Source organism: Betta splendens, chromosome 6, assembly GCF_900634795.4.
Source record: "Betta splendens chromosome 6, fBetSpl5.4, whole genome shotgun sequence".
Taxonomy (NCBI): domain Eukaryota; kingdom Metazoa; phylum Chordata; class Actinopteri; order Anabantiformes; family Osphronemidae; genus Betta; species Betta splendens.
Genome location: NC_040886.2, coordinates 13,405,728 through 13,432,821, shown reverse-complemented (window position 1 = coordinate 13,432,821; position 27,094 = coordinate 13,405,728). Strand labels below are relative to the sequence as shown.

Genomic DNA, 27,094 nt, shown 5'->3' with positions numbered 1-27,094 from the left:
TCTAGAGGTCAGTAGAGTATAACAAACCAACGACCTGAAGAGCCTGAAATGAATTCTCAGTAAGGTTGTATTTACAGATTGGATTCTGTGAAAGTGATTGTCCAGGTTCTAAAAGTAAAATATGAACAATAATGTATAGGAAATTTGCTATTTAAGCATTTTGTTATCGTGTTTGCCACACCACTCAGTGGAGAATAAGTCCTGCTTTGGTTAAATACATTTCTTTAGGCTGCAGCTTTTCACTTCTGATCAGTTCTGATGTTCTTTAGAAAGAAGCAGGACTTCCTGAAACCTCCACCCATTTACTTATTTATCATATTCATAATGATTAAAAAATATTTTGCTTCTATCATATACTGTAAAACTACAGATGAGTCCTGGTCCACAGTTAAGACACACTCTAAACATCCATTACTACTAATGTCCATGTGTTCCCCAGCTAAAAATACAATTTGGTCAGTAAATGACAACTTCCATAAACTGTACAGCCTTATTTGCGCTTTTTAGAGAAAACCCAAAGTTGAGGATAAGTGAGATTCCCAGATTTATTTGACATTTTACTAAAAATTCCTTTCACCAAGAAAATAAAACCAAGCATGATTTTACACAGACGAGCCTTCTATGAATGACAGTAAATGATAGGTAGCCACATCCCTTTGGTACAGAGGAAAACACACAGCAGGCAGCTGCTGCTGTGGTGCAGGTCTCGGCCCCGTCCTCACTTCTTGCTGCGGTAGTGCGCTGCCACCACCAGGTAGCTGTCGGGGGTGAGGTCCTTGATGTTGGGGGACTTGCTGTTGAGAGGGGACACCTTGCCCTCCACCCGGGAGATTTGGAGCATACGGCAGGGGTCGTGTTTCAGAAGGTAGCTCTCGAAGGTCTCCCAGCCTCCACCTACGCGCACCATCACGTGCTTGTTGTGCAGCATCTGCAGAGACAAACAGGGTCGAAAATGCTGCTTCTGAGCCCCCGTGTAAGACTAATGTCATCTCTGAGACTATGGCCTGGAGTTGAGTGAACACTTAAGCACAGCTTTGATGTCAGCTTGTTGATTGATGTGGAGGCTTCAGACTGATTAAGGTCTCTGGAGGGAAGCGTGCTCTCTCCCCACCAGCCGGACGCTTTATTGAGCAGACTACGATGAACAAAAAGCTGCAAGTCCATGCAGCAAAAAGTCTGGACGAAACCCCGCAAAGCGTGGTTTAAATTAATTCAGCGGAAAATTACCAGTTAGCTAAATATTACATCCTCTGCTGAAGGGGTTATGTACAGTAATTTTATTCATCATCAGTTTGCCACACTTTCTTCTTAATGATGCCACCTGCCACATCAGGGCAACTGGATACCATGGCAACATGTGCATTATTATGAAGAGAGGGAGAAATAAAAGGCTTTGGTGCATTGGACGCTTGCATTCGTCACAGGCTGCATTACTTTTTAGAGCCCTATAAGATTCAACAACACAATGGTATTCTCCTTTATGTTTAGTAAGTTTTGCTATGTTTGTCTTTGAGGACAAGATCAATTAGTGAGAGGGTAAAATGTCTCAGGACACCGTCGCCTCAGTCTGGCCAGGTATGAGGCCGACTGCCCTCCAGCTGCATAACATGCAGCATTTATAAGCCTCTTAAAGGAATCAATGTACAGGGCAGTGGTGGGGCAGGGCTTCAATCAGCAGCACCAGGCCTCCGGGCTTTGGGACTGTGGGTTTGATGGACCTGTTTGATGCAGAGGGGGTTCAATCAGGCTGCTTTGGGACGAGACCCTTGTTAGAGTCGGGTCCCTTTTGCAGAAGGCCAGAGAACGGCAGAGACCCGGGAGGCAGCACTGGGACAACACTCCCCACAAACACTGGGATGTTACAACCATCTCATTTGTTTCTGGGTGAAGAAGGTCAGTCTCTATTATTATGAAGCACACTCGTATATGTCCTTCATGCCTCTGTTGTCCTTGCGCTGCTTATTTTCTTCACTGTCTTAGTGTTTTTTTTTCTGTGAAAGCAGCTGCCGGGGGGTTAAACCATTTAAGGAATTTTAATTAAAGTGCCTTCAGTGTGAAGAGCGCTGGCTGAGAGACAGAGAGTCTTAACACTTGATGTAAGTCACACACTCTGTATAGGACATCTGTTACATCACTAGATGAGGAATTGTTTCTCAGCTTCTTCTTAGATCTTCACAAGTTATTTTATGCCTAAGGAAAAATTGAGTTTTAATGAAACATGACATGTAAGGTATAGACACAACACTGTACAAAAGACTGCACGGAGCCAGTGCTGAGCTCGTCATCATTTGTCCTTGGTTGCTCAGCAACACAGTGAAGCATTCAGTCATTGAAAAGGTATAAATGATGATAGAAATTCAAACACGCGCAGTATGTGGTGTGATTTGAGTTGTCCTTCATGTAAATAAGTACCCACTGTGACTCAGGTGCCACAAAATACCACATATGTGTTGCACATGATTCATTATTGAATTTATGTTGTATTTTTTTTATTTGGTCAGATTTTTAAGTACTTGTAATGTAATGTGCAGGCAGCAGAGGACATCCAAGAGTAAACTCACTCCTGCACGCCTGCACATCCTAAGCATACCAGCCGCATGAATCACATTCTTAGAGGTGTGAATTCTGGTTGTGTGTTGCCAAGTAACCACAGTCCCAATGGGACCAAGCTACGTCTCTAATCTCTCCATTTGTCTTCCTCCAAAAGCCTTTCTTCCTCCGCCCAGAGAAGGTCCACTAATATTTTCTGGCTTGGTAAATTCACAGGATTTAAGACTTTAATGCAACAACTAGATAAGATATCAAATGTAGCCGCAGCTCACATGGAAATCTTGTGAAGAATGATTTCTTTTAAAGCCACAGAGTCGTGATATGTTTATCTTTAAACCCTATGATAAACAGTAAAACTCCCTAAAAGCTGTGCTTTTATTTAAATCACACAGTTTTAAACTCACCCGGATGAAAAGCATCTTCACCCCAACACGGTATCGACCCTGCGACTGTCTCTCGACACAGAACTTATTCTGACACTTGCAGGGCGGATCATCGGCGATGTGTCTCACCTTCGACACCGACAGAGACAAACGTGTTACAGATGTTCTTCCCTTTGGGCGTCTAATACAACAGCCATGGCGACTCACGGCGTCATCCAGCAGCTTCCCTGAGCTCTTCTTGCTGGAAGGCACTCTGGTAGGAGTCAGAGGTGGGGCAGGAGAGGAAGGAGAGGACGGAGATGGAGCGAGGGGCTGCACCGGGGACACGGGTGATGGAGGAGGTAGAGGCGCCTTCTCTTCTTGTTCAATCTCTTTCTCCAGCTTTATGAGGCCGGGAGGCTCCACGTTGTAGCTGCACCATGGAAACAGGGAGGAATGCAAGTTGACAGCATGCAGCTATGAAAGAATAAATGAGCAAAATGTGGATCAATTGAATTGCACAAACGTAAAACCGGGAGCGCACCGTGATGCTATGCGGCCCAGCTCTAGAAGGCAGAGGCACACCTCCCGTGGCTGCTTGTGGAGAACTAAGGACAGAAATAATGTGAATTACAGGATAGACAGCGGTGCTGTATCACATTCTTATGAGTGAGAATGGGTGACTGTGTGATGGAGACACGATGCTGAGGAAACTGGGTCATGAACTCAAACACGAACATGCATTTCAATGTGCCTCTCTTCACTGATCCAGTTGGGCCCAGATCAAATGAAGACGGGCCTCGTTCACACTGAGGATGCGTAACTGGGAGCGGGGAGGTGTTTTCCCCCCCGACCAGTGTGTGATCGAACGGTGACAATGGATGCGTCATGTGACAGACCACACCATGCTTTAGCAAACCTGCTGCTGTTACATCTACCGCTGAACTGACCCATCCGTCCAGAGAAAGAGAGAGAGAAAGACAGGAAGGAGACATTTGTCAGCGTTTCTCTGAAGCACGATCACAATATTCTATATCACGTTTATATGTGATTTTTCATTTTCAAGCGTTACCTTGACTTCCGAAAAGATCTGAATATCTTAAAGTACTCAGCGCCGCTCCACCAGGCATTAGTCAGAGAGGACATTCTCTTAGCATCAGGGTCGCATTCTGTACATCTGCTGTTTCAGCCCAGACATATTTCAGCTTCTAACATACTTCAGTAGAATAACTCGGGGTGGATTACACATGTACGGAGTCACTGTAGAAGGGAGCAGCGGATCCTACGCTGAGCTCAGGAAAACATTTGCATAGTCTTGGCCTACTTTCCCAGCAGCTCGCACCCTTCTGCCTCCGCTTGTGTTCCTTTCTAGCCCAGACACTCCGTGCACAGCGTTCGAGCCGGGCTCTGACAGCGCTCCCAGTGAGCTGCACAGCGGCCGGGAGAGCGGGTCGGTCCAACCGGGCCGGCGCCCCACCTGCACAACCGGGCCTTTCACGGTCCAGCGTCCTCGCTGACTTACCTAAACCCTCGGACTCAAACAGACACGTTTCTCCAACTCCAGCCTCCCGACACCACGCCAGGAAGTTGGCCGTGTTGTCCCGTGCAAAGAAGGAGCCGGAGGGAGCGCTCTGCCGACAGGGAATCCTCCGATGGGTAGCGCTCTGCTGCAGACACGGGTTCGTTAGTGCGTGTGTTCATGTACACTAATCAGCAAAGAACCTAAGATGACCCCCCCCCCCACCACCTCATGGCTGAATAATGCTGAACAGAAGTTTCCATCAAAACATAGACCACATACTTTTTATCAACATGGATTTCTTCCCCATCTGTTCGGGCTCCAGTTTCACTGAGGATGGAGAGCCTCGCCCCGACAGATCGATACTGGAGATGGCAGATTCGTAAAGCAGGGCTGCTCTACCAGACCTTCAATAATCTGGGATCAAATAGCACGCGTGTGGGTTCCAGCCCCCACGCGGTTCATTCGGGGAGATTTATGCGGCTCGCTGTGGTTTTATACAGGATATGTGCTACGTCTGTGCTACGAGAAAGGTGCAGTGAGCTCATGCTGGAAATATGCAGGCTTTTGTGGGTATTCTCTTTTCTTTCCAGGCTCTCCGTTTCGCTTTGTCTGGAATCCTGTCTGTTGTTGCGTTCTTAGAGGAATAATGCCGGCCACATTGGCCGCGTCGTTTGATCTCAGAGTCACCATGTCATGGTATTGTTTCTGCTGTGGTTTGCATGAATTACCTGCACCTTTAAACGCCTAGAAGTCGCACAGAGCCTTTGGAAGAGATGCTGTTTAAACAGATGGGAGCTCATAAAAAGGACAAGGCCGTACTGTGTGAACGCCACAGAGCCATAACGTTACACCTGTACTGCTACACTAATACTTTATAGTCTGGTAAAAGGCGCTAATAAACTCTGGCCTAGAATTTGATGATAGGAGAAAAACACAGTCATATTCACGTTTCCTGCACTGTAACGTCTCTGCAACAGGACACATGATGGTACATTCAGTTTCATCTGTATTAGATGACTAATTGTAAACACATCACTTAGTATCACTTATTGTATCATTTCTGTGCAGATTTCCCCGATGATGATGGACGTGGCCTACAGCTCATGAGAGGCGATGATGACCTCACAGAAGAATTATTTGCTCCAATTATGAGCTAGAAGGTAGTTTAAATGGATATGACAGGACTTCCACTGAATCATACTGTATCATGGGCGAATAGCAAGAAAGCCTCAACATTTCTAGTGTTAAAGCACTGTTGCCTAACTCGTCCCAGGGCCTCCCTTTCTCTCGCTCTCTCCCTTTTCAATCAATAGCTCCTCTATTTCAGCAGCTCCTCTCTGCCCACGGTCATTGACTTCAAGTATTTCCTCACATCTGTGCTGCTCCACTCGCACTGAGATCAGGAGACCCACCGTCAGCACAGCAGTAATCCCTCGGTGCAAACATCAACAGTTCTAACTTATGAGCCAACGCGCGGCTCGTTTGCATGTGGGCAGAAACACTCTGTGTTGGTAACCTACTGAGCATCACGTGCATAAAACCAGACTTTTGCTGTAAAGTTGATTAATGCACATTTTTCTGCAGAATAAAAAAAAATACTTGCAATAATGCAATATAATGCAATAAAACTATATTTTTTCTATGGTAGCTTAAAAGACCAGACTTTTGATCAGGTTTCTTTCACTGACCCAGTAAAGCTTGTTTGCAGCAGCTGCCTGACTTTAGTTTTGATTTGATTTAACCCTCAGTCAGGACTAACACAATATTAAAGCCTGCGATAGCGTTGCCAGTTCTTCCAGGAGACGTGGGGCCCCATCACTTACAGTACGTCCTCACCAGCCTTACGTTTTCTTTTTTCCCCCTGCTGAACGCTGCAGACCCCCATCCCCCATGAAACACCTCACATAACACATACAGCAGAGTGGAAAGGAAATATATACTTATTTACCATTTTACCAAGTTTTCTGGCTTTTTAATATTATCATGCAAACTTTAATAATGCTGTTGACATTTCTTTGAACTGGGAAGGATTAATGTATTGCTTTAATTGATCTTATTTAGGGTCGTGCACATTAGGGAAGTGAGTCAATACAACTTCATTACTGTTGCCTTTAAGGCATCTGGTCCCAATAAATTACACTGGAAACCATTTCGAGTTCATGGGACAAAAAGATTACATAAACCTAGATTTAAGTTTTAAACATACAACATATATGACTTAGCGTGTCTGGATTTCACATTTCTAATGGTTAGAGAGCAAAGTGATTGCCAGACAGTCTTATTCAATCTTTCACTGCTGCCTGACTGTTGTTTCCTCTCTCAGAAACAATCTTCTGTCACGTCATTCAAGCAAAGTTAGTTTGGGAACATTTTGAGCCAAGATTTGACTTGTAGATTAGTGTTATCCCTGTAACGGTGATTGTGCCAGACTACTGTACCCTGGCTTCGTACCTTGCTGTTGCCAGGCGCAGACAGGTCTCCGTTACTTTGCCTGAACTTCTCCTGTAGTGTCTCAGCCAGCTGGCACAACAGGAACCCATTGTCTAAGCGATCCATGAAGCTTTCGGCTGTGATTTCCAGACCTGACCGGGGGACACATAAAGAGAGCAGAGAATCCAACGCCATAAATTCCTTATGAAAACACCCATTTAAGAATGTATACATCCACTCACTGTAGAGAAGTAAAAGCTAATCTCCAGTTCCAGTTGAACTAGACCTGATGCAATGTTGGTGAAACCGCTGGACTGATTGAACCTGGCTGCTGCTGCTGCTATTGGGTTTATGCAACTTTGCAAGAGCCAGATTTGAGGGAATCTGGGGGGATTTTCCTGAACACACCACTTGGCGACAATGACAGGAGAAAGTGGCGCAGTAGTGCCTCGTTGCCCTGCACAGTTGCACAGATAGATTGGTGATCAACATGTGGTGTCCACTTGACTGACTTCCAGAGGACCATTCCTTCTTGGTTAGATCATTGTGAAATAGGAGGTGGTGGCAGGGGGGCGACTGTGGAAAGAACCGGGGAGACTTTTTTTATCCCTGTTCTGTTTCTTATAGGAGGAGGGGTCTCGGGGTTCGGCGTTTAATGAGTTCCAAATGTTGTAATTGAGCCCAGAAAAGAGAGATTGAAATCTTGAGAAATGCCTGATGAAGGCTCCCTCTCATGCCCACAGTCTCCCGCACTCATCCTTGTGTGAGGATAGTACGTGTACAGTATGTGAGAGGATGCTCACAGAGACCCTTATTCTGAGCTCCTGGGTGCTATGACCGCTCAGCTCATCCTATCACAACAACGTGACTCATCAGCGGCAGCATCAGCCGCCTCCCACCCAGACGGTGGACTCATCCTCGCACTGCTGCTCCTCCCACCTCAGACTGTAAACTCTGAGGAGCTCACGGTCCGGCTTAAACCAACAAACTCAGACGACACTGTGTGTTTTCTGGTAACACTGAGCCTGTGTGCTCTTGCTCTCCCGCCACAAACCTCAGAGGTTTCTAGCACAACTGGTCCCAGTGCAAACAGACAGATGACGGGATGACAGGGCGCCCTAACACAGACAGGTGTCTGTTGGCATCCAGGCCTAAGTGTAACTACACAATATCGATCCTTAACCACAGCAAAGGCAAGAGAGAACTAATATATGTTTGTTTAAGTTAAGTTGAAGCCGCTTAATTTAAATCTGAGCCACCGATTGTTTCATGACTGCACTTCTAAGTACACAAGGGTGATTTATTAGGTAATAACAGCCTTGCACAAAACTTCTGCTAATGCTGCCTCTGCGTCGCCACCACGGGCTGTGCATTATTCAGGACCCGATAATGACTCTCATTATTCTGTTGGAGCCAAATCTATAGGAGAGTGTGAACATGAAAAACGGTTTAAAACAGCCTGCAATGAGTTTGAGATTGAACACAGGTCCCTGCAGGACGCAAAGCCTGTTGGAATATGAAGATTAGCTGAATTTAAGATTATTTCCACTAGGCTCCGTTGCATGATGCAAACACATCTGATGGCTGTGTTGCCTACCTAGCATGTTGGTGAGCCACAGGGCCAGGTCCTCCTTCATGGGCAGCAGACTGGCCTCGTGGCGACTGGCCAGCCACTGCTGGTACTGCTGCATGTCGGCGAGGCCGGGCCCGCCGGGCTGCTTGGGGCTCAGCGAGCTCCACATGATTCCCTACTGGCAGCCTGAAAAGCAGGAGAAACCGGCAGCATAGCATCAGCATCGAAGCAGCCACGAGATAAAAACAACATTCATCTACGAAACACATTCTAAAAATGAAAAGGTGGATGAACTGAGAGATCCCTGCGCTTTTGTGCTCCGGGCCGAGCCCTGGTGTGGTTTACAGTCTACCTGATGACATGAGACGTTCTCATGGAGGCTGACAGTGCAGTTTCTGTCTGCCTCTTTGTTGGACAAGAGGCACTGTTATACCAGCCAGTGTCACACAGTGGGACTTCTATTCAACAAACACCAGGCACAAACAAAGAGCTCCTTCAGATTACTGCGTGATACAGTCTAGTCTATATCAACACAGCTGCTTTTATATTATGGCCTGGTTGAGAGCCCGCAACTAACAGTGTTAGTGCAGCCACAGCCACTTATTGCCTGTAAACTGAAATCCCTGACTAAATGAGACATTTCTCAGTCGTTTCCAATATTGTGACACCGAAGGCCAAGTGTTCACTGTACGGTCATTAACGTGGAAATCTTTCAGTCCGGTGTCACTTCATTAATGGGCCCGCTGCTGAGAAGAGCGAGTAATTCAAAACAACTGGGCACCAGATGTAGGAGCCGAGCAGAGTAATAACGCATCAACAGCTCCGCAGTCAATATTCACAACTGGTGCCGCAATTACCGTGTCTCCAAAGTACGCACCGAAATGGAAATACAGATCTACGCAGACGGAGACGCCAGCGATTCTTTCACTCGACGCTTGCGCTGCTGCAGTTGTGTATTCAAGAGCGCAGCGGTAGCTGTCATGTTTAAACACCGTCACGTCCACGCTGGACACGAGCAGGAACATCTTAAACACACTCCCTATGTTATGCAAATAGCAGCAGGATATTTGATGCAAATGACCTGCTATTCAAACAAGGATGTGAAGCTGTCATGGCCACATTAACTGGCTCTTAAACGTGGCCCGGCTGAAATCCGGAGGGCGAGTAACCCAACGGGAGGAATCTGAATGTGATCTGATGAACGCATCCAGGTCCCCCTGGACACAGCTGTACCCACATCGACAACATCAGGACCCCACGTCCAAACAAGGTGGACCCGTGTTCACGAGCACGACACTTACCTGCGCACGCTGAACTGTGGAGCTCAGCACTCGCACACAGGTGCCACATTCCTGTGTTGACAGACAAGACAGGGGCAACAGGACAAGGTCCGCAGAGCGGCCGCAGATGGAGAGTCTGACTGCAGACCCAGCATTGGAATCAGAATCATAACTCACTTCAACCCATTTCTTTTTTAGCCTGAGAGACCCCGCGAGTCCAGCAGGGCCGTCACAACAAGCCACAGTTGGCTGCAGATTGCTTCAGGAAAGGCATGGACAGGAATTTTGACTGCTGACTCACGTCAATTAGAAAAGACAGCAGCGTCTCTGTCCTAACTGCACCTCATGCTTTTCTGCTCTGCAGCAGTGGAACCTGACTAAACCACTGTTACCGTGTTTATAGACGTCATGCACATTTAGCTTTTGTATGGCATTAATTAATTGATTAATTCTAGATCATTTTCGGTCTCAGCTCAGGTTTGTGGAGCATCAACACTTGGATTTGATGCAAACATATGTTAAGACCACACACCCAGGCTCGTTTTGCTGCTGTCTAAATTTAGTGCCATAAAACGCTTCAGACCATGTTGAACTTGTCTTTTAAAACATTTGGCAACGCGTAAAATTTCAAAGATGTTTCCTCATTTTATCCCAAATAAAAAGAGCCACTACAGACGTTTCACCAGTCTGGAAGCAGGAGCAAGGGAGGACATGAGTTGTGACTGAAAGCCCGAACAGCCACCAATTAAAACCAATGTAATCAGATTCAGGGTCATAAAATATGCGTTGAGAGAAAAACAAAAAAAAAACACAGAAATCTTCGTTCTTTTAACTGTCAAGAAGTAACCCACAACTTCTACATTAGCTTCAGCGTGACATTGTTCTGCACATCTAACTGAGAAGTCCAAGGGACTATAAAGTTACAGCCCGACCTGAAATAACATATGCATGAAGATAAAAAGGCTGCATTTGGAAATAGGACAGCAGCAAAACTGGGTCTGCAGCAGTCAAAGCCCCTAGTGAGTGCTCACCCTGGAGGTTCAGCTCGTTGATGCGCACCTTCCTCTCACTCGTCTTCTGACTTGTTGGATCCCAGCTTTCATGCTTTTCACAGCGCAGCACCGACCCACAGGTTACGCTCCAAAACACTGCACCGCTGTGGACAGGGAAGGTCTTTCTCACGGCGGATCTGTCTGCACATACGCACATTTGCACCCAGAGCACGCTGCTGCTGCTGCTGATGATGATGATGATGGGAGGGAAGTTTCATCCTGCGGGCAGTGACTCCCTCCTCTTCGCTTTGTGTTGCCTCTGTGTGACATTTCTGGACTGAATTCAGCGGGTCAGCCCGTGACACCCAATCCAATACACACTGATCCAATGGATTTCTGTTTCTTCTATCTGTGCCAGTGTCATCCGATCGTATGAATCGGACAGCCGATATTGTAGTTTACAGAAAGTGACGAAGATAATTCGACAAACACGGGCTCTCGAAGTCTGTATAATTCCTTGTTTGTTCCAACGCAGCGTGTTGTTGTTTTTCCTAAATCCCAATTTTGCAATTTATATATATCGGCTTTTATTTTGAAGGGTGAATAAACTGTGTCACAGGAGGGCGCATGCGCGTTGCAAAAAGCGGCACACATGGCAGGAAGAGAAAAACTAAACACAAGTGAGTTTGTACAGTTTGTATATTTTGTTTTTACTAAATATGAATATATTGGGTCGTATAATTTTACTTGTTAGCGACGTTAGATGGTTTCTGTTTTGAAACTTTGGCCCAAGTTTTCGTTTTTTGGCTCTCGCTTGCTAACATGTAGCTAACCCGCTAGCTCTATGATATTACTTCCTCCGCCAGTGTTTATGGCATCTCCTCCGGCGCGTGTCCGTCCCTGAGCACCGAGAGCGCCACATGGAGGCGGTGCTGAAAAACCTGGCGAGCACGGCGGAGCTGCTGGCCGTGGCGTCGCACAGCGCGGCGGTGGAGCAGTGGGATGAGCGAACGCTGTCCCGAGCTTTCCACTGGGCCCAGTACTGCGAACACGTCTTCTTCAGGTTTCACAATAACCAGGCGATACGGGGAGCTGCGGAGAAGCAGCTGCAGCTCACTGCCCAGCGCCTGCGAGCTGCGCTCCCCGATCATCACCAAGTCGCCTTCTCGGATCTCTTCCGGTGCCGACACCTGCTGCTAATCGGGCTGTTGAACAACCCGAAGCTGCCCGGCTCGATCATGAAGATCCTTTTTGACACCAAGAATCCCGTTGACACCAAAGATAATGAGTATCAGGACGTTACTGGCTTTTGCAGCCGCCTTGTTCAGTACAAATCTGCATGTAAAGTCCTGCGGCCTCTCACGGACCAGTCACTGGTTGGTGCTGATGCTGAGGTGCAGGGGATGATGCTGATGACGAGGCTGTCGGCGCTGCTGGGTCAAGGCAGCGACGCTTGTCGGACAGAACACTCTTTAGACTCTGTCCTTCAGGGGTGTGAAGGACAGGAAGAACATTTTTGTTTGGTCATCGCGGCAGCTCTGCTGACACCAGAGGACTCACCCACTACAATTGCTTCACAGGATTTTCTCCTAAACTGGTTGCAAAAAAAGCACAATGTGCTCCAGGGCATGTGTTCTGCTCTGCATACGACGCTTCTTGGGAACCTGGCTAAAAAACACGTAAAATTTAGAGGCGCGTACACTGATCTTGTAAAAAGGTGGGCCTCTGATATGGAGTACAGTGTAAATGATGGAGTTTGGTTTCAAACCCACAGAAGTCCCACAGTTTCGTTTCAGAAACTGTCTGAACACTTTCAGACCTTGTTTGAGGCCTGTCCCGCCGATGTAGAACAAGAACTAACTGCTTTGAAAATTTCTGATGGAAACTTTGACATCAGCGGCCTGAGCATATGGGGAGACCTCCTGTCAGTATTGACCAAGTGACTTTGACGTATCCAATAAAGCCTATTTATATATTAATACATTCTTTGATTTGCTATGTATTTAACCTCAATGATTCTTTATGAACTTTTGATAAATGACACGACATAAAAACTTTGCACAGGTTCCTGTTTATGTCTAGTCCAACAGTTGCAATCACACTGTTTTTAGCATATTTATTTAAACCGTTGAAGCAGATTTAAAATTTCAGGAACATATGTTTTATTTTTTGTTAAATGACAAAAAATAAAACTGAATGTTCTAACAAATAAAATGTTACATTGTGTAAAATGTATCAAAGTTTGACTAGGTTTTATTCAAAAAATATCCTAAATTGGGCTTCATGGTTTCCCTCAATGCTGAACAAAGCCATATCCTTTTTCAATACTTTGGTACAGATGTGTTTTAACGGTTATGTATCTTCATTATCAGGGTTTTATTGTTAGTGCAGTTGGAGAATGGCACCGTTTGTGATGCAGTATATGTGACATGTATAACATCAGTTGCTACACGTGAGCTGCCTGGATTAAATTGAAGGTAATTGTCAATTGGTGCATCGTGTGCAGCTAAATAATTGGTCTCTGTAGGTTTAAAGTGTCATTCAGCAACATGAATGTATTCTACCACGTATTTATATGTACTGCTTCAAAATGATTCAGTTTTGTTGATTTGCAGAGCGTAAAGCTAGATAAAAAAGACAAGATACTACATGAAAATGAAAAAAGGAAGAAAACCATTCTGTAATCTAATTTATTCTTACCTAAAATAATCATCTCACACACCATCTGTCAGTCTGTGCAGTCTAAACATTTTTATTGGTTTATTGCCAGTCATGTGACTCGACTGCCAATTCACACATCTCGAGCCTCACCCATGTGTCAGAGTCGGATCCTTGTGGGTCGAGGGATCAATTAACCAGAGCTGGCGTCTTCAATCAAACGGTCCACAATAGCTGGTGTGTGACACAACTCTGGCAGCGGATTAGAGCCCCTGCCACTGTGGAGGGAAACACCAACACGGCCACGGTTCGTTAAGCTCGACGTGAAAGCAATTCACGTAGAGACAGACAAGGGTCACTGAGTAGGGAGCAGCATGTACACAACCAATTTATTTCCAACCAATGAAGAACATATGCATTGGGCTGGAGGGAAAGCAGCCGTCACCTGCTCCTCTGTCAGAAATGCGCGTGAATTTGGATTTCGTGCAATTTATTTCAGATTTTGATGCAATTTAACATTAAATACCGAGCTAAATCATAATGTAACCTGTGTGACAGAAGGCTGGCAGCTTTTCTTTTTGCAGTCTCTACTTCCTACTCAGTTCTACACACAAGTAGCAGAACGAGTGAGCAGCCGTGATGATTCAGACGTGTTATTGCCTGACTGCAGATTGGACTAAAGACTAAAGAGGCAACACTACAAATTAGTGTTACATCTGCATCTATACCTGTTTTGGAAACGTTTTAAATCCCCACTTAGCTAATACTTCATTTTTAAATATAAATTACTGTTATTGCATCATGTAACAGAGGTCTGTTAAAAGATTAAAAATAAAAGAAATAACACACTTCAGCCCAGTGTAATATTGTTAGGATCAGTCATGAGCTGAGACTTGCTTTGTGGCTTCTAAAGGGTTGTGAGCGATAGCCTTCATTAAAACTCACATCCAGCCCCCATCTGGTGGTGTGAACAGCGGGTCCTCGGGGGGGTGGGGGGAGCGGGGGCACCGAGGGGGCTAGAGCCCTCCCTCGGCACGTGCCTAAGCCGCTCCAGCCTGGCCCTCGTCTGCCCCGGTGACAGATCACGGGGGCAGGGGGGCCCCTCCACACACCTGTGACCCACTCAGAGGATGCTGATGATCGGCGGCTCCCCTCATCGGGCATGCGCCACGGCTCAGGCACTGACGTGTGCTGTCTGCACCGTCAGCATCTGCAGCGAGGCGCCGTGGCTGCAGATATGGTTCAGTATTTACTCATGAGAGAGAAAAACACACATGCTAGAAAATGTGAACCTGGATCAGTCACTTTGCACAAGTTTGCTTTGTATTTGCTGACACAAAACAATAGATTTTACACTCGAGGAAGGTGTGAGCATTGACTGAGTTTATGATTTAAAGTTTAACCATCCAGAAATTGTGTCCTATTATCTGATTATTCCATTGAGTTTTTTTACCAGCACTGAAACTGGTGTATGAAATCTTATCAGCCTCTCATCCTTTGTCTGTGTGTGACACTATATGAGGGTATGAAGCTGTCAGTGCAGCACAATGTGGGGGAGGGGCATTGGTGTGACCTGTGATGGATTACATCACACAAAACTATAGGAAACTGGAACCCAGAGGTAAAACAATGTGATGTATCGCTCTCCTCCCGCCGATCACAAAGACTGTTTCTCCACATACATCAGATCTTGTTATTGTGATATAAAACCTAATTTGTTGCTCGTAAATGTTGAAGCGTCTCCACCACCGCTGAAACCGTGCACTGGACGCTGGTCTTGTTGCTGTTTTTTTAAGCTAAGCAGGATGGAAGCGTTTTATTGGTGGATGACATTTGCATATCACATATTTCTTCCTTCGTTCAAATTTCAAGTCGGAAACTAGTTTTGAAGCAGCTATGAAATATTCATGTCAGCTGGTGTTGCAGTGGGTGGAGCTCGGAGGCTCGTGGAGTGTAGACAGACTGATTGGACGCGCCAAGCCGTCCATTAATAAAGCAATTAGCAAGGGAGGAGGGAGGCGTGTGTAAATTCAATTGCCCTGAGGCAGCGTAATGTCACGCTGACGGGCGTCGTAAAACTGTAATTACTTTAAGGCTCCCGTTCCTCACCTCTAACATCAGTAAGCTGGACTGCAGGTTGTGGACTAAAGGATGGGTTTGAGTGACGTGTGGAGGGATTTCTGTGTAAAATACAGACTGCAGAGAAGAGAGGAGATCGGGATGATAATTGCATGCAGGCACGGTCTCAGGGGAAGAATGCAACCTCGTCATCAAACACTCATTCTGGCTGGGCCTCATCCTATTACAGTCCCCCAGGAGCCGACTGCACCTGCCCCACAGGGCAACACTACCCCCCCCACCCCCCTTCAGCCCCTCTCACAGTAACACAACCTAACCAAGAGCACCAGCAACACCATCAACACGGAGCCCTCGAACACACACAAGGTTGAGGTTCTGGATGGAACACGGATGAACGTTCACCCATGAACAAACTGCTGACAGCGACGTTTGCTCCAGCCACTGTGCAGCTTAACTGGCACATCACCGGTGCAGCAGCCATGACCACCGGCTGGTTAGGCATGAGAAAACACGTTCCACGTGGCCGCCCGTACGATTGCGTCGCCTGTCAAATTAACACTGGCACAGAGGAGCGCGGTTGATGGTTTCCCTCCTCAGTCCGCGGGAGAAACTCAGATTTGGTGTAATTGCTGCCGCTGCTGCTGCTGGGGGTGTGTCAGACACGGAGCTGCTTCCGCGATCAAAGCGTCCGTCGACAGTTTTCACTGGTGCAGACTCAACGCTGCACTTTAAATCGGGTCCGACTGTCCGTCACATGCATCAGCGCCAGAACCCCCGGCTCCACAGCCGGGCCTGTCAGTCCTGTCCTGGGGCCTGCATGCGTTCACCCTGTGCAGTCGAAGAGAAGTGGGAAAGCTGAATAATTTAACCTTAATAACCACCAGCTGGACACGCACCAGGCTGATCATGATCACTGACTTTATGATCCTTTATGACTCATTCCCGTCTGCAGAGGCTCAAAGACGTGATGGGAACCAAGCGCTTAATTCAGAGTTGTAAACAGTTTAAACTCTTCCTGTTGCAAGAAGATGTTAAGAGATGAAGCCTTCATCAATTTATCTGAAAATTTACTTTCATCTAAATTTACTCATCAAATATGAAATTCTCAACCTGCTTTTATTGGCCTCCAGATGAACTTTTCATTAATTTAAAGCAATATCAAATACCTGAAATCGTAATTTTACTGTGTTTTAATCACATTATGTTTTAGAGCAAATCCAAACTTTCTAAAACACAATTCAATCAATGAAATCTAAAAACATAGTGAACATTGCATAAAAAATTTGGGTTTGGCCAAACAGTTCTTTCTTTAACCTGTTTCTGTTGCCGCTGTTTTACGTTTCATCAGGCATTTGATTCAAATGCTATTTATATCGGGGTCTATTCCAGTAATGACCAAAATGCTGAATCTAAATAACTTTGCTCCTAATATTTATTCTAAATATATAAACCTTCTAAGAAACATTTGTGATCCAACGTGGTTCCAGGTTAAACACTATGGATTTGTTATGTGATTAGATTTAATGCAGGAGCTGGGTCAATAGCTGAATGTGCTGCATGCGACAGTGTTATATAAATAATGCACCTTAACTTCACACAAATGGGCTTCTTTTCCTCTCTTTTCTATTGTTACTGCTTTCTCCTCTGGACTCCAGAGACCCCCCCACCACCACTGATTTACTAATGAGGCATTTGTAGTAAATAGGAGACGCGCGGCACCAATTAAACTCAGTGGTCACCTGGTTAGGTTGTCTGCCTCCAGTCTCTGAGGACCTTTAACCTTCAAATAAACAGCTGGAGAAGACGTCGCCTCTGCACAGCAGCTCCTCACTTGAAAACAAGAATGACAGCACCATGACTTTGGGTTGTTTTCTTTTATATAAAATGATATGAGCATTTTATAACACTTTTTGACATCAACACCTCTTCATTGAACACAATATTAGAAGCCATAAAATCACATTTATCTGTTTACATAAACTTCAGGCACAACGCCATAATAGCATCTTTTGGTCATCTTAAATAGTCGTAAATATTCATATATTTTAAACATCCTTGCAAATGTCAGACAGCAGAAAAAGAAAGGGTTCAAACAGCAAAAAAAGTCAAGTGGAAGAGCCATCTAGTAATTCATGTGGTCCACTCAAACGTGACAATATCAAAGTGTCCATAAAGTACTTTTGGTGACAATGAGAACAACCGAGAAACACCGAGCGATCACGAAACCTGGTTGTTCATATACAGTACTGCATTCCTCGCTGTCAAAACGCAACAACATGTCCTGCACCATGGGCACTAAAGCTGGACTCTCCAGACACTAGCAATTTGTTAAAACACACACCTTAATGTTGATCATCACGTGACTCCAAAACAGTTACAGACACAGCAAGCCAGTGGCATATCACGAAACAGAATATGATGGGTGGCGGCTGGTACACAGGAGTTATTGCAGTGCACACCAAACATCAAGAAACAATATCGTCTGAGCGCTCGCCCTCCAGACCTCGTCCACTTGTCTCACGTCGCGACCGGGAACCTGATTATCAAAGTTCGCTTTGTCGGCTATAATGGCAGAAGACAGGAAGCGGGAGGCAGGATGAGGACCGTGAGACAGCTGCATCTGCAACACTGAGCAAGTTCATGCAACAAACACACACTAAAACCCTACAGCTCCACTTCACTCACGCTATTTTTGTCTTATAGTGTCGTACAGGCCTCGCTCAAGAAGACCTTTTTTGCAAGCAGACGTCTCCCTGAAAAGGTACTGTCCATGAAAAATATGGCCTTTTATATCAATGTTAACACAGATCAACGACCCAAAATGCACGATAGTCTCACAGAAACAGTATACAGGTATGTACAGTACGTAAAACACATCTGAGAAATAATAGCATCTTGTTTGGAGAACACTTATAGTTTCAGTGCAATCGGAGGAAGAGCCCACGTGACGGCCGCTGCAGTGTCATCTGGCTCACGTTGTTCAAGTAGAGTGATGAGGTTCAGACGCCTAGAAGTGCTGCAGCTTTCTTTGTGACCATAGTGAAGCCCTGGGCGCGATGGGCGTGTGGATCTAACGAGGATTGTTCTGCATTGCAATTAGCTATTTCTTTACATTGGCTTTTTGAAACTAGTAACAACTGCATCTACTGGAACACGCATGACTGGGTTAAATATCTAACATGATGCTTATTTGTGCAATCTGTGGGGGGGGGTGGAGCCTGTTTCCGGAGGCAGACTCACCACAGCTGTGTGGTTTAGGAGTAGCCGCGCTCGGCGTACATCTTCCCCGCCGGCTCCTGCACGTACTCCTCCGTCTTGTCCCAGTCCTGCACCCAGCCCCCGTTGAGCTGCGCCGTGGCCCCGTAGCTCTTGGCCGGACCCCCCATGGCGCCGTAGCCCTGCGTGATGTCGCCCGTCTCCTCCGCCAGCTCGTCCTCGTCGATGAAGCCGCACTTCTCTTCGCTGGTGTCCTCGGGGTCGGCCCACGGCTGCTTCTCCCCGGAGGCGAAGAGGCCGTAAAACACCACGCCGCCGTAATGCACCAGGGAGGCGATGAGGAAGACGTGCTGCCACTCCTCTCGGGTCTGGGGACAGGAAGGAGTCAGACGGGCTGAGCACCTCTTAGAAGCCCTTAAATCAGATTTGCAGTTGGACCTTTCACCTTATTCTTTGTCATCGCTCCCACTATGAGAGGACAGACCATCCCTGACAGGGTGCCCACGCCGTTGGAGATGCCCATGAGGATGCTGGCGTAGCGAGGAGCGATGTCTAGGTGGTTGACGTTGAAACCTGCAGCCACAGAGAGCAAATAGTCGCAGGTCGTTGCCTTTCGCGAAGACGAACTGGAGCCAGAATCTCCTTAAGACTCACCTGATATTGCGAAACCGCTAAAACCCACGGCCAGGACCAGGAAGGAGATTGCCATCCCCTTACTGTGGGAATAGCCAACCACTAACAACAAAGTGGCCTCCATCCCAAACCCTGCGAACAGGACAACGGTGACCTGGTGCACGAGAAGGAAAACTTCTACAACAGGATCCAGGCTTCTTAAAGACTCACCTCCACAGTTCATGATTTTACGGACGGTTGTGGTGGACATGATGTTGTGGGTGCGCAGGTAGTCTGCTAATTGGCCTCCTAAGGGCACGATGATGGTCATGACCAGGTGAGGGAGGGCGGACAGCATGCCGACCTGAGAAAACAGCCAACGAGTGTGACGGCTCCAACGTGACAGACGCAGCGGAAGTGATTCTGGTCTGCATTTTAACCCCCGACTCCGGATCGGACTGGAGCAATAATTCACCAGCAGTGATAACGACACGTCTGACGGCTCATCCCGAAGCCGTGTCACAGCTGCCAGAGCAGCATGACTGATGCATCACAGGCTCACGGGGGGTCAGACATCACTGTCTGCACGACGCGTTCCCTCACAAGGGAAACGAAAATGAAGTCATTCCTTATGATAAGAAACAATCTGATTTAATCCATTCATCTTTTTAAAAATGGACATATTCCAGTAAAGTTACATAAAGGGTCACGAGTGTAGGGGAACTCTATGTTCTCACACATCAGTGCTGCAGAAATATTACATTCTCACTCTTATTATTTCTCAAATTTCAAGAACCCCAAAATTATATTTGCAAAGACTTGTGAAGAAATGGTTTAAAGATGTTTTAGGGCTGATTCCAGTTATTGTTCTAGATTTTATTTACCTTGCTGATTTCAAAGCCAAACACCTCTTCAAAGTATGCCGGCTGGCTGATGAGGAGCAGGTAAAAGGTCCAGCTCCTGCAGAAATTGGCCACGATGATTGCATAGACAGGCATGGAGGAAAAAAACTTCCTCCAGGGGGTCTTGAATTTCTGCAAAAACACAGACAGAATCAGCTGGATGCGCGGCGCCGGGCGGGTTCGGCAATCAGGGGGGCGCGCGCGGAGGACCCACTTCCATGGCGCCCATCAGCTGGGCGCTCTCGCCGATGCTCTCCTCGATGTACCGGCGCTCCTCGTCGCTGATGGTCGGGTGCTCTGCCGGGCTCTCGTAGGAGACCAAGATCCAGAACATGTACCAAAATATCCCAAAGGACCCTGGACGGAGGACGAGACGGCCCATTGAGCGCTTCCTCAACGCATCTTATGTGACATTTGAACAGCGGATGCTCACCATACACGTAGAACACGGAGGACCAGCCCGTGTACTGGACCAGGATCCCGGCCAGAGGCATGGCCACCACGGCGCCGGCGTAGGACCCTGCACAGGACAGAACCGTGACTGCAGCAGAATTTGAAGCCGGGCTCCGTTTTCACACAACAGCGTTTTCCCCCGGTGTCGACCGCACGTTTACACACGCTTCAGCAGGAGCTGTTTGTGATTGTAAACCTTAGCTTGGGCGTAAAACACCACACGGACACACTGTACCACAGAAGGAGATGGTTGCCAGGCGACTCCTCTCCAGCGGTGGGGCCCATTTACTCCAGATCCCGTGGCAGGCTGGATAAGTCACTCCCTGCACGGAGACAAGCGACACGAAGGGCCCACTTTCATTAAACCTGGCCGTCTGAACGCACAAGCAGCAATTTGCACTTGAAACAAAGTTTCGTCCAGTTTTGCCTGTTACTTTCATCACTCAGTCAACAGAATTTACACACAGTCTGCTGTCATTTCCCGAAGCCACCCGGGACAAATGGTAGCTAACTGACGTGCAGCGCATCTGACCTTTCTAATAGAGACTAATGGCTTAGGTGTGAATCAGTGCAAATTCAAGCTGACTACCCACTTTGTGCAAGAAAAAGCGCGTTGCACCCATTAAATCTTCATTACACACTAAGTGGCATACAATCAGCTATTGATAGACACAAATTGCTGGGTCTTGCAGAGGGAGACACCCTGAAATGCTAATGTTTAATTTGCAGTAATAAGTCGATGGGCGCTGAGCACCGGCGCCTGCCTCTGCCCCCTCTCTCTCCCCCCTCCCTCACCCCCCTTTGGTCATGAGCTGCTATTGAAACGAAAGTACGCAGCTAAACAAAATAACAAGAGGAGGACCTTCAGGCCGATAATGGTCTCTCTGTGCAGCCTGCATCAAGTGGTTGTTATCTCCTTTGTCCTGTGAGTGTCTATGTGGACGCGGAGCAGCTTGCGCAAACCAACACACGTGAGCCCCGCTATTCAGCCCGTTCTGCTGTTTATTGTTTGTGCGCCGATCTGACAACTGCGCGCAGTAATACGTGGATCTCCTTCATAATGGGCTCGATTGTCCGGCGCGGGTTGAAATAGAAATGCGGAGAGTTCGACGTGAATGGAGGATTTGTGTAAAACCTGTTCAAACAGTGAATGTCAGGGCAGCGTTCATTAGAGGCCGAGTTCGGGTCTCGGCTTCGTAATGAGGCATCGTTTTGAGCCGTTTAAATGTCAAAACAGATTCTGATGTGCAAACTGTGCGGCAGTACCTCCACCAGGCCTTGTAATATCCTCACAAAGATGACACAGCCGTAGTGCACGCGGGCGGCGGAGGGAATGAACATGTTCAGGGTGGATGTCAGCACGATGGCAGCCCCGAAAACTCTGCGTGGACAGTGTTGGCATCATTATCGCCGAAACAAGATCATTGAATTATGAAATAAAGAGATTCAGACATCAGTTAAATATAAAATGTTAACCTCTCCACTATACGTATTGGTATAACAAAGATAAATGTAAGCTAATTGGACACACACACACACACACACACCGTGAGGGACTCGTTCTGTTTCCTGGGAGGTGTTCGCAGCAGAAGGCGTCATTGGGCTCAGCTGACTTGGCAAAGATGACGCGCTTCATCTTTGTGTCAGTTTCCCTCATAAAAACGCTCTTTTTGTCACATCTCCTCTGAGTCCTGCTCCGTAGGTTCTAATATCATTTTTTTGTAATAATAATTGAATATAATCGTTGATATTTTACAGGTTTGACTGTTTTTCCCCTTATTGCAGCTCACTAAGCATTAACTTAAACCTGGTACGTTACATGTGCATCCTGCTATTGATAAGAGACTTCACAGGGCTCTGGCTGGTAGCTGACTGGTTGCCATGTCTGTGAACATAAAGGATTAGACATGCTCGTCCCCTGGGAGCTCATTAACATGAGGAGGCACGCCTGGCGGGCGTCAGCCAAATCCCCACTTTATCTGCTGTGAGGTCAAACTCCCTCCTTCCAACCCGGGATACACAGACTAATTATTAGAAATATATTTTCTTCAGTCTGTTCAGCAGGGTTTGCTCCTGTTATTTCACATCGATTCGATCATTTAAATCACGTTTGTACCTGTTTGCAGCCAGCCTGGAGGAGATATATCCTCCTGGAATCTGAGTAACTATGTAGCCCCAGAAGAAGGATCCATGAATCATCCCAACAGTCTCTGGGTCCCAGTTGAATTTCGCTTTCTTGAAGACAAACAAACATAAAAATAGTTTTTTAATCAGTCTTATTTTGTTTCTCTGTTAATTTAATGACAACGGTTATTTAAAAAATGTGAGATATAATTGTTAACAGCGCAATAAAACGTGAATGTTATTTTAACACTAATATCTATTAGACCTGAGGTTTGCTGATAACATTTACAGCAAAATAAGCAGGTTTGAGGAAAACCGTGCCTCATTTTTTGTTTCTATAATGACTATAAAGCTTGATATAGACCTGTAACACGGTAAAGGGTGTGTCTATGCTGCCTTTAAGCGTGTTTAACCACGAACGCCTATAGATCAGTCCATTGGCTGCGGAGCCGACCGCCTTTCACTCATGCGCGGCTCGGGGCGGAGTTTCCAGGCACCTCTTTGATGATGATCTTGCCGTTCTGATGGATCGTGCTGTTGTTGACCATGCTGACGATGGCCACACCCAAGTTGCACCGGATACCGAAGGAAATGCAGAAACCGAGACCGCTCAGCATGGCGATGATATATCTGCGCGGAAGCCCGAAGCAGGTGCAGTCGCACAGGGGCGTCTTGCGCTCCTGGTCCTCCCTGGGTCTGCCATCCTCCGTCAGCTCGATCCCTTCACCTGTTTGCTGCCGCTTTTCCAGCCGCCTGCACGACACAACCATCACATGCGCCTTTGGGCTCTGTTCCGTTATTTCATCTTGGACCAGAGGAAGCAGAGCCCAGAACTATCGCCGGAAATATGTCATTACTTCATGAGACAAAATCTGTTTATATACGTGGGTATTTATTCACAAACACCATTCGTAATTTATTTTACACAGATAAGCGTTTCTTCGTTTCACCAGGAGGCCTCCGCTGTTTTATTCTTAGCACATTTGGCGCAGGACGCTTATAAAACACGGGGAGAAGTCAAACCGTGTTTTTCCGTTCTCTAAAATGTTCCTATAAAAGAACAGACGAGCTGACAACTGGAGAGAAAACGACCTTCATACCGCATTGCAGCAACCTCAGCACCGTCGTTCTTCAGACTTAACATTTGGCTTTTTTATTTTTGACTGCCATAAATATGACGCTGACATTTTGCTTTGGCTCACAGGCGGAATTTGTTCACAGAAACATACATATGAGGAGATGCTGGGGACCGAAAGGTGGAGGCCTCAGCCAGTGAAGGTGGACAGGCCTGTTACAGCGCCACTGAAGCCAACTGATTCTTTTTCTCTCTCACAGCTTCGACTCACATTTTATGTTGAAGCTTTGAATCTAATTCGATTTAATGGCTTTATAGAAACAGATTGTAAACGAACATGTAGTGACACAGATGGACGCTTAAAATGTGTGTGAAAGTGTTCCTTGTGCCAAATTCGTTATTTTTTGGTTCAGCATTTAATCGCTGGTCGTTTTAAAATAATGTAAAAAATATCCATTTGATATATTTAAAACAGATTCTGTCCCTTTTTGGGTTTAGATTGAAGATCCGCGTGCTTTGCAGTAACCCGTTTTCCTTTGTGCTAAATTAATCAGGTCCCTGTCATCTAAAGAATATCGGAAGTGAACTGGTATAAATCCATTGATCTTACAGGCGAATGCATAAGGTAACAGATATCCCCGACCTTGTGTCACGACTCAATTCTCATACATTAATTATTAAAAAACACCCACAGCTGCTGGTGGAGGGGTTCATCCTCCAGGGAAATATCTGAGCCTTAAATATTCGGGCCACAGCATTCTTCTTTCAGCATCCTGTCCGTGATTCATCTCATAAATCCGAGAATTTCCCTCTTGATTAATTTGTAAGTCAGGAATTGGGACGTTTAAAGCTACTGACTGGTTCGTAACATCTGGATATTTTCTGTTTTAAAATAGTCACAATATTTTCAATTGCGTGATTAAAAGATATTCATAAATGTTCATTTCTCTTCCTTACCTGTACAGATTCCCGAGGGCCTTTCCTGCGATTCGCTTTAACCCCTCTTTAGAGGTGGGGAGAGCTTTCTCCTTGCCTGGCTCCATATCCAAATAATCGTCAAAAAATTCTATAATACTATAACAAATGGAAGTGCACCAATAATTAGCATATTGTTAAGATATTAATCCAAATAACGCGTCTCTTTCTTTTAAACAGAAAACGTCTCGATGTCCTAAAAAAGATGGGCAGAAAATGGAGAAAGACGAGGAACACGTTCAGTCTGAAAGGGCTGGTTTCACAGTCACTAACCAGCAGTCAAATAAGTCCGCTTTTGCCTTGCGCAATGTTAATCCACGCAGTGCCATCTTAAGATCCAGTCAGCGATTGTATTTCAAAGCACAAGAAAAGTCTGTTTGAGGATTGTCTTAGAAGGAAGCGTGAACAGCTTCAGCCGGTGGAGGATAGTGAAACTCCGGTCTAATCTGAGGCGCGCATCTCCGGTGACCAGCAGCCGAAGGAGCTTTCAGCACCGCGGACAGCGCACAGCTCGTCTACCTGTCAGCGGGTCGTGTGTCGCCCCTCCTCCCTCCGCTGCTCTCCGCTAATTCAATTACTATCTGTGAAAAATTGTGTTAGCGCCAATAAACGTCTATTACGTGAACCTCGTCCTTCAGGTAGATCAGATCTGAATAGACCCGAAAAATGATTTCTGGATGAGATCACTTGTAAATGACTTGCTGCGGAGAGCAAGCACAAAGCGTGACCCCCCCCCCCCCCCGCCCTTCGTTCACACAAGCTTGTTTCACGGCTCCTTGTCCTGTGTCGTTTTACAAGACAAGATTAAACATCAGCAAACAAAAAATCTACAGAACATATCGAAGAAACAGCGGCGTTCGTTTTTAACTAATGTATGAAGACCTGCTGTCGGCGGATGTGGAAAATGACGGCAAAGTAGTAGATATGCAGTCAACCACGAAGAGGCAGTATTGTGTAAAAAGACCGTTATCGGCGCTCAGATCAAGGAGACTGGAAGCACTAAAACGTTGGCTTTTCTTTGTTAAATCAGATAAATGCAAACACCTTTCTATGCAGTTTAATGATGTTTGGTACAAACAGAATATTGGACAAAGAACATTTTTCATCACCTCGTTAGGATCTCGGTGGAGGCTGCGGCAGTGAGCACACAGGTGTGACCGCCTCCACCTGGGTCAGGGAAAAGGCCAGGTCTGGAATTCGCCATGAGTCAGTGTTGTCAGAGTAGACTGCCCGCATTACGATGGCGGCGCTGCGGCACAGGTGGTAGGGCAGGTAAACCAGGACAAAGAGAAGCAGCGTGGCGCTCAGCAGCCGCCGTCGTTTGTTGTAGCGGCCGGGGCAAAAGGGGCTCCGGCGCAGTTCTCTGACGCTGCGCAGGCCGAGGTAGCAGATGGAGAGCAGCGGGAAAGAGAAACCGATGGCGCAGCAGAGAAGGGAGAAGGGGAGGCTCCCCCTGGTATCAGTCAGTAATACGTACAGGCTGCAGATGGTGCGGTTGCTCCCGGGGCAAGTCTGAATCTGAGTCAGAGAGGCAACAGGTGTGCTGAGAACCAGAGCGCTCACCCACACGGCCGCACACAACAGGCAGGTCATCCTCCGGCCCCGCAGCACCAGAGAGCGCAGGGGGTGAACAATGGCCAGGTATCGGTCCACGCTGACGCAGGTGACAAAGAAGATGCTGAGGTAGAAGTAGTAGTGGTAGAGCATCCTCACAGCCACACACAGCGGCAGCCCCATCCTCCAGTACAGGTGGTTTAGATGGTAGTAGGTGGAGAGGCAAGGCCAGAAGCCAGAAGGTGTCGGCCAGGGTCAGGTTGAAGAGGAAGACCGTGCTGCGGGTCCAGCGCCGCAAACGATGGAGGAAAGCCCAGAGAGAGAGCAGGTTGAGGGGCAAACCGAGGATCAGCACTGCCAAGAAGAAGGACGGCATCACGTAAAGCTGCACCGAAGTCTGCAAGGCCTGATGTGTGTCCAGGTCGCAGAAGACCTCCTCTGGAGGCTGGATGAGGTTCAGGGGGGTTTGACAGGCAGTCAGTTTTAATCAAGCATTAATCATCACCCTTCCTTTGTCATAACACAACCTAATGCTGGTTAGAAATGTTAATAATCACAATGAACCCATCCAACTTACCTGGACCTGAGTGTTGCCCATGTCTTTCAGTAAGAGTCCAGTGAAACAACCATGCAAACGTATTTTGGTCTCAAACACACCCACCAGCATGAACAAACACTGAATTGTTATCAGTGTTCTTTCAGGCCATCTGCTACAGTACAGTATGTAGCAACTTGCA

The 27,094-nt window shown here is 46.7% G+C and overlaps 4 protein-coding genes across 6 annotated transcripts; 1 reads left to right on the top strand and 3 right to left on the bottom strand.

Moving 5' to 3' along the window:
* Window positions 1-531: 531 nt before the first annotated feature.
* LOC114857601 (growth arrest-specific protein 2) lies at window positions 532-11,334 on the bottom strand. Of its 2 annotated transcripts, none has more exons than XM_029154233.3 (8): window positions 10,749-11,334; window positions 8,462-8,623; window positions 6,886-7,016; window positions 4,435-4,579; window positions 3,457-3,520; window positions 3,141-3,345; window positions 2,955-3,062; window positions 532-928 (listed from the first exon to the last, which is right to left on the bottom strand). In XM_029154233.3, exons 2-8 carry the CDS (start codon window positions 8,604-8,606, stop codon window positions 719-721), a joined length of 1,008 nt encoding a protein of 335 aa, XP_029010066.1. In that variant the 5' UTR covers window positions 8,607-8,623; window positions 10,749-11,334; the 3' UTR covers window positions 532-718. The 2 variants fall into 2 exon arrangements, with proteins under 2 accessions (XP_029010066.1, XP_029010067.1); XM_029154234.3 differs by having other exon boundaries at window positions 4,435-4,576; window positions 10,749-11,331.
* Window positions 11,322-14,220, top strand: fancf (FA complementation group F). Its single transcript, XM_029154232.3, has 2 exons — window positions 11,322-11,389; window positions 11,576-14,220. Exon 2 carries the CDS (start codon window positions 11,630-11,632, stop codon window positions 12,650-12,652), a length of 1,023 nt encoding a protein of 340 aa, XP_029010065.1. The 5' UTR covers window positions 11,322-11,389; window positions 11,576-11,629; the 3' UTR covers window positions 12,653-14,220.
* A 3,085-nt stretch (window positions 14,221-17,305) lies between these two features.
* Window positions 17,306-25,430, bottom strand: LOC114857588 (vesicular glutamate transporter 2.1). 2 transcript variants are annotated; one of them, XM_029154208.3, is made up of 13 exons: window positions 24,786-25,430; window positions 23,251-23,506; window positions 22,746-22,864; window positions 21,896-22,010; window positions 20,865-20,952; window positions 20,610-20,696; window positions 20,391-20,533; window positions 20,159-20,308; window positions 19,506-19,638; window positions 19,317-19,427; window positions 19,108-19,235; window positions 18,687-19,030; window positions 17,306-18,516 (listed from the first exon to the last, which is right to left on the bottom strand). In XM_029154208.3, exons 1-12 carry the CDS (start codon window positions 24,869-24,871, stop codon window positions 18,701-18,703), a joined length of 1,746 nt encoding a protein of 581 aa, XP_029010041.1. In that variant the 5' UTR covers window positions 24,872-25,430; the 3' UTR covers window positions 17,306-18,516; window positions 18,687-18,700. The 2 variants fall into 2 exon arrangements, with proteins under 2 accessions (XP_029010041.1, XP_029010040.1); XM_029154207.3 differs by having other exon boundaries at window positions 17,306-19,030.
* Window positions 25,431-25,647: 217 nt separating this feature from the next.
* LOC114857607 (uracil nucleotide/cysteinyl leukotriene receptor-like) lies at window positions 25,648-27,010 on the bottom strand. Its single transcript, XM_041071240.2, has one exon. It carries the CDS (start codon window positions 26,538-26,540, stop codon window positions 25,917-25,919), a length of 624 nt encoding a protein of 207 aa, XP_040927174.1. The 5' UTR covers window positions 26,541-27,010; the 3' UTR covers window positions 25,648-25,916.
* Between the last annotated feature and the right edge of the window lie 84 nt (window positions 27,011-27,094).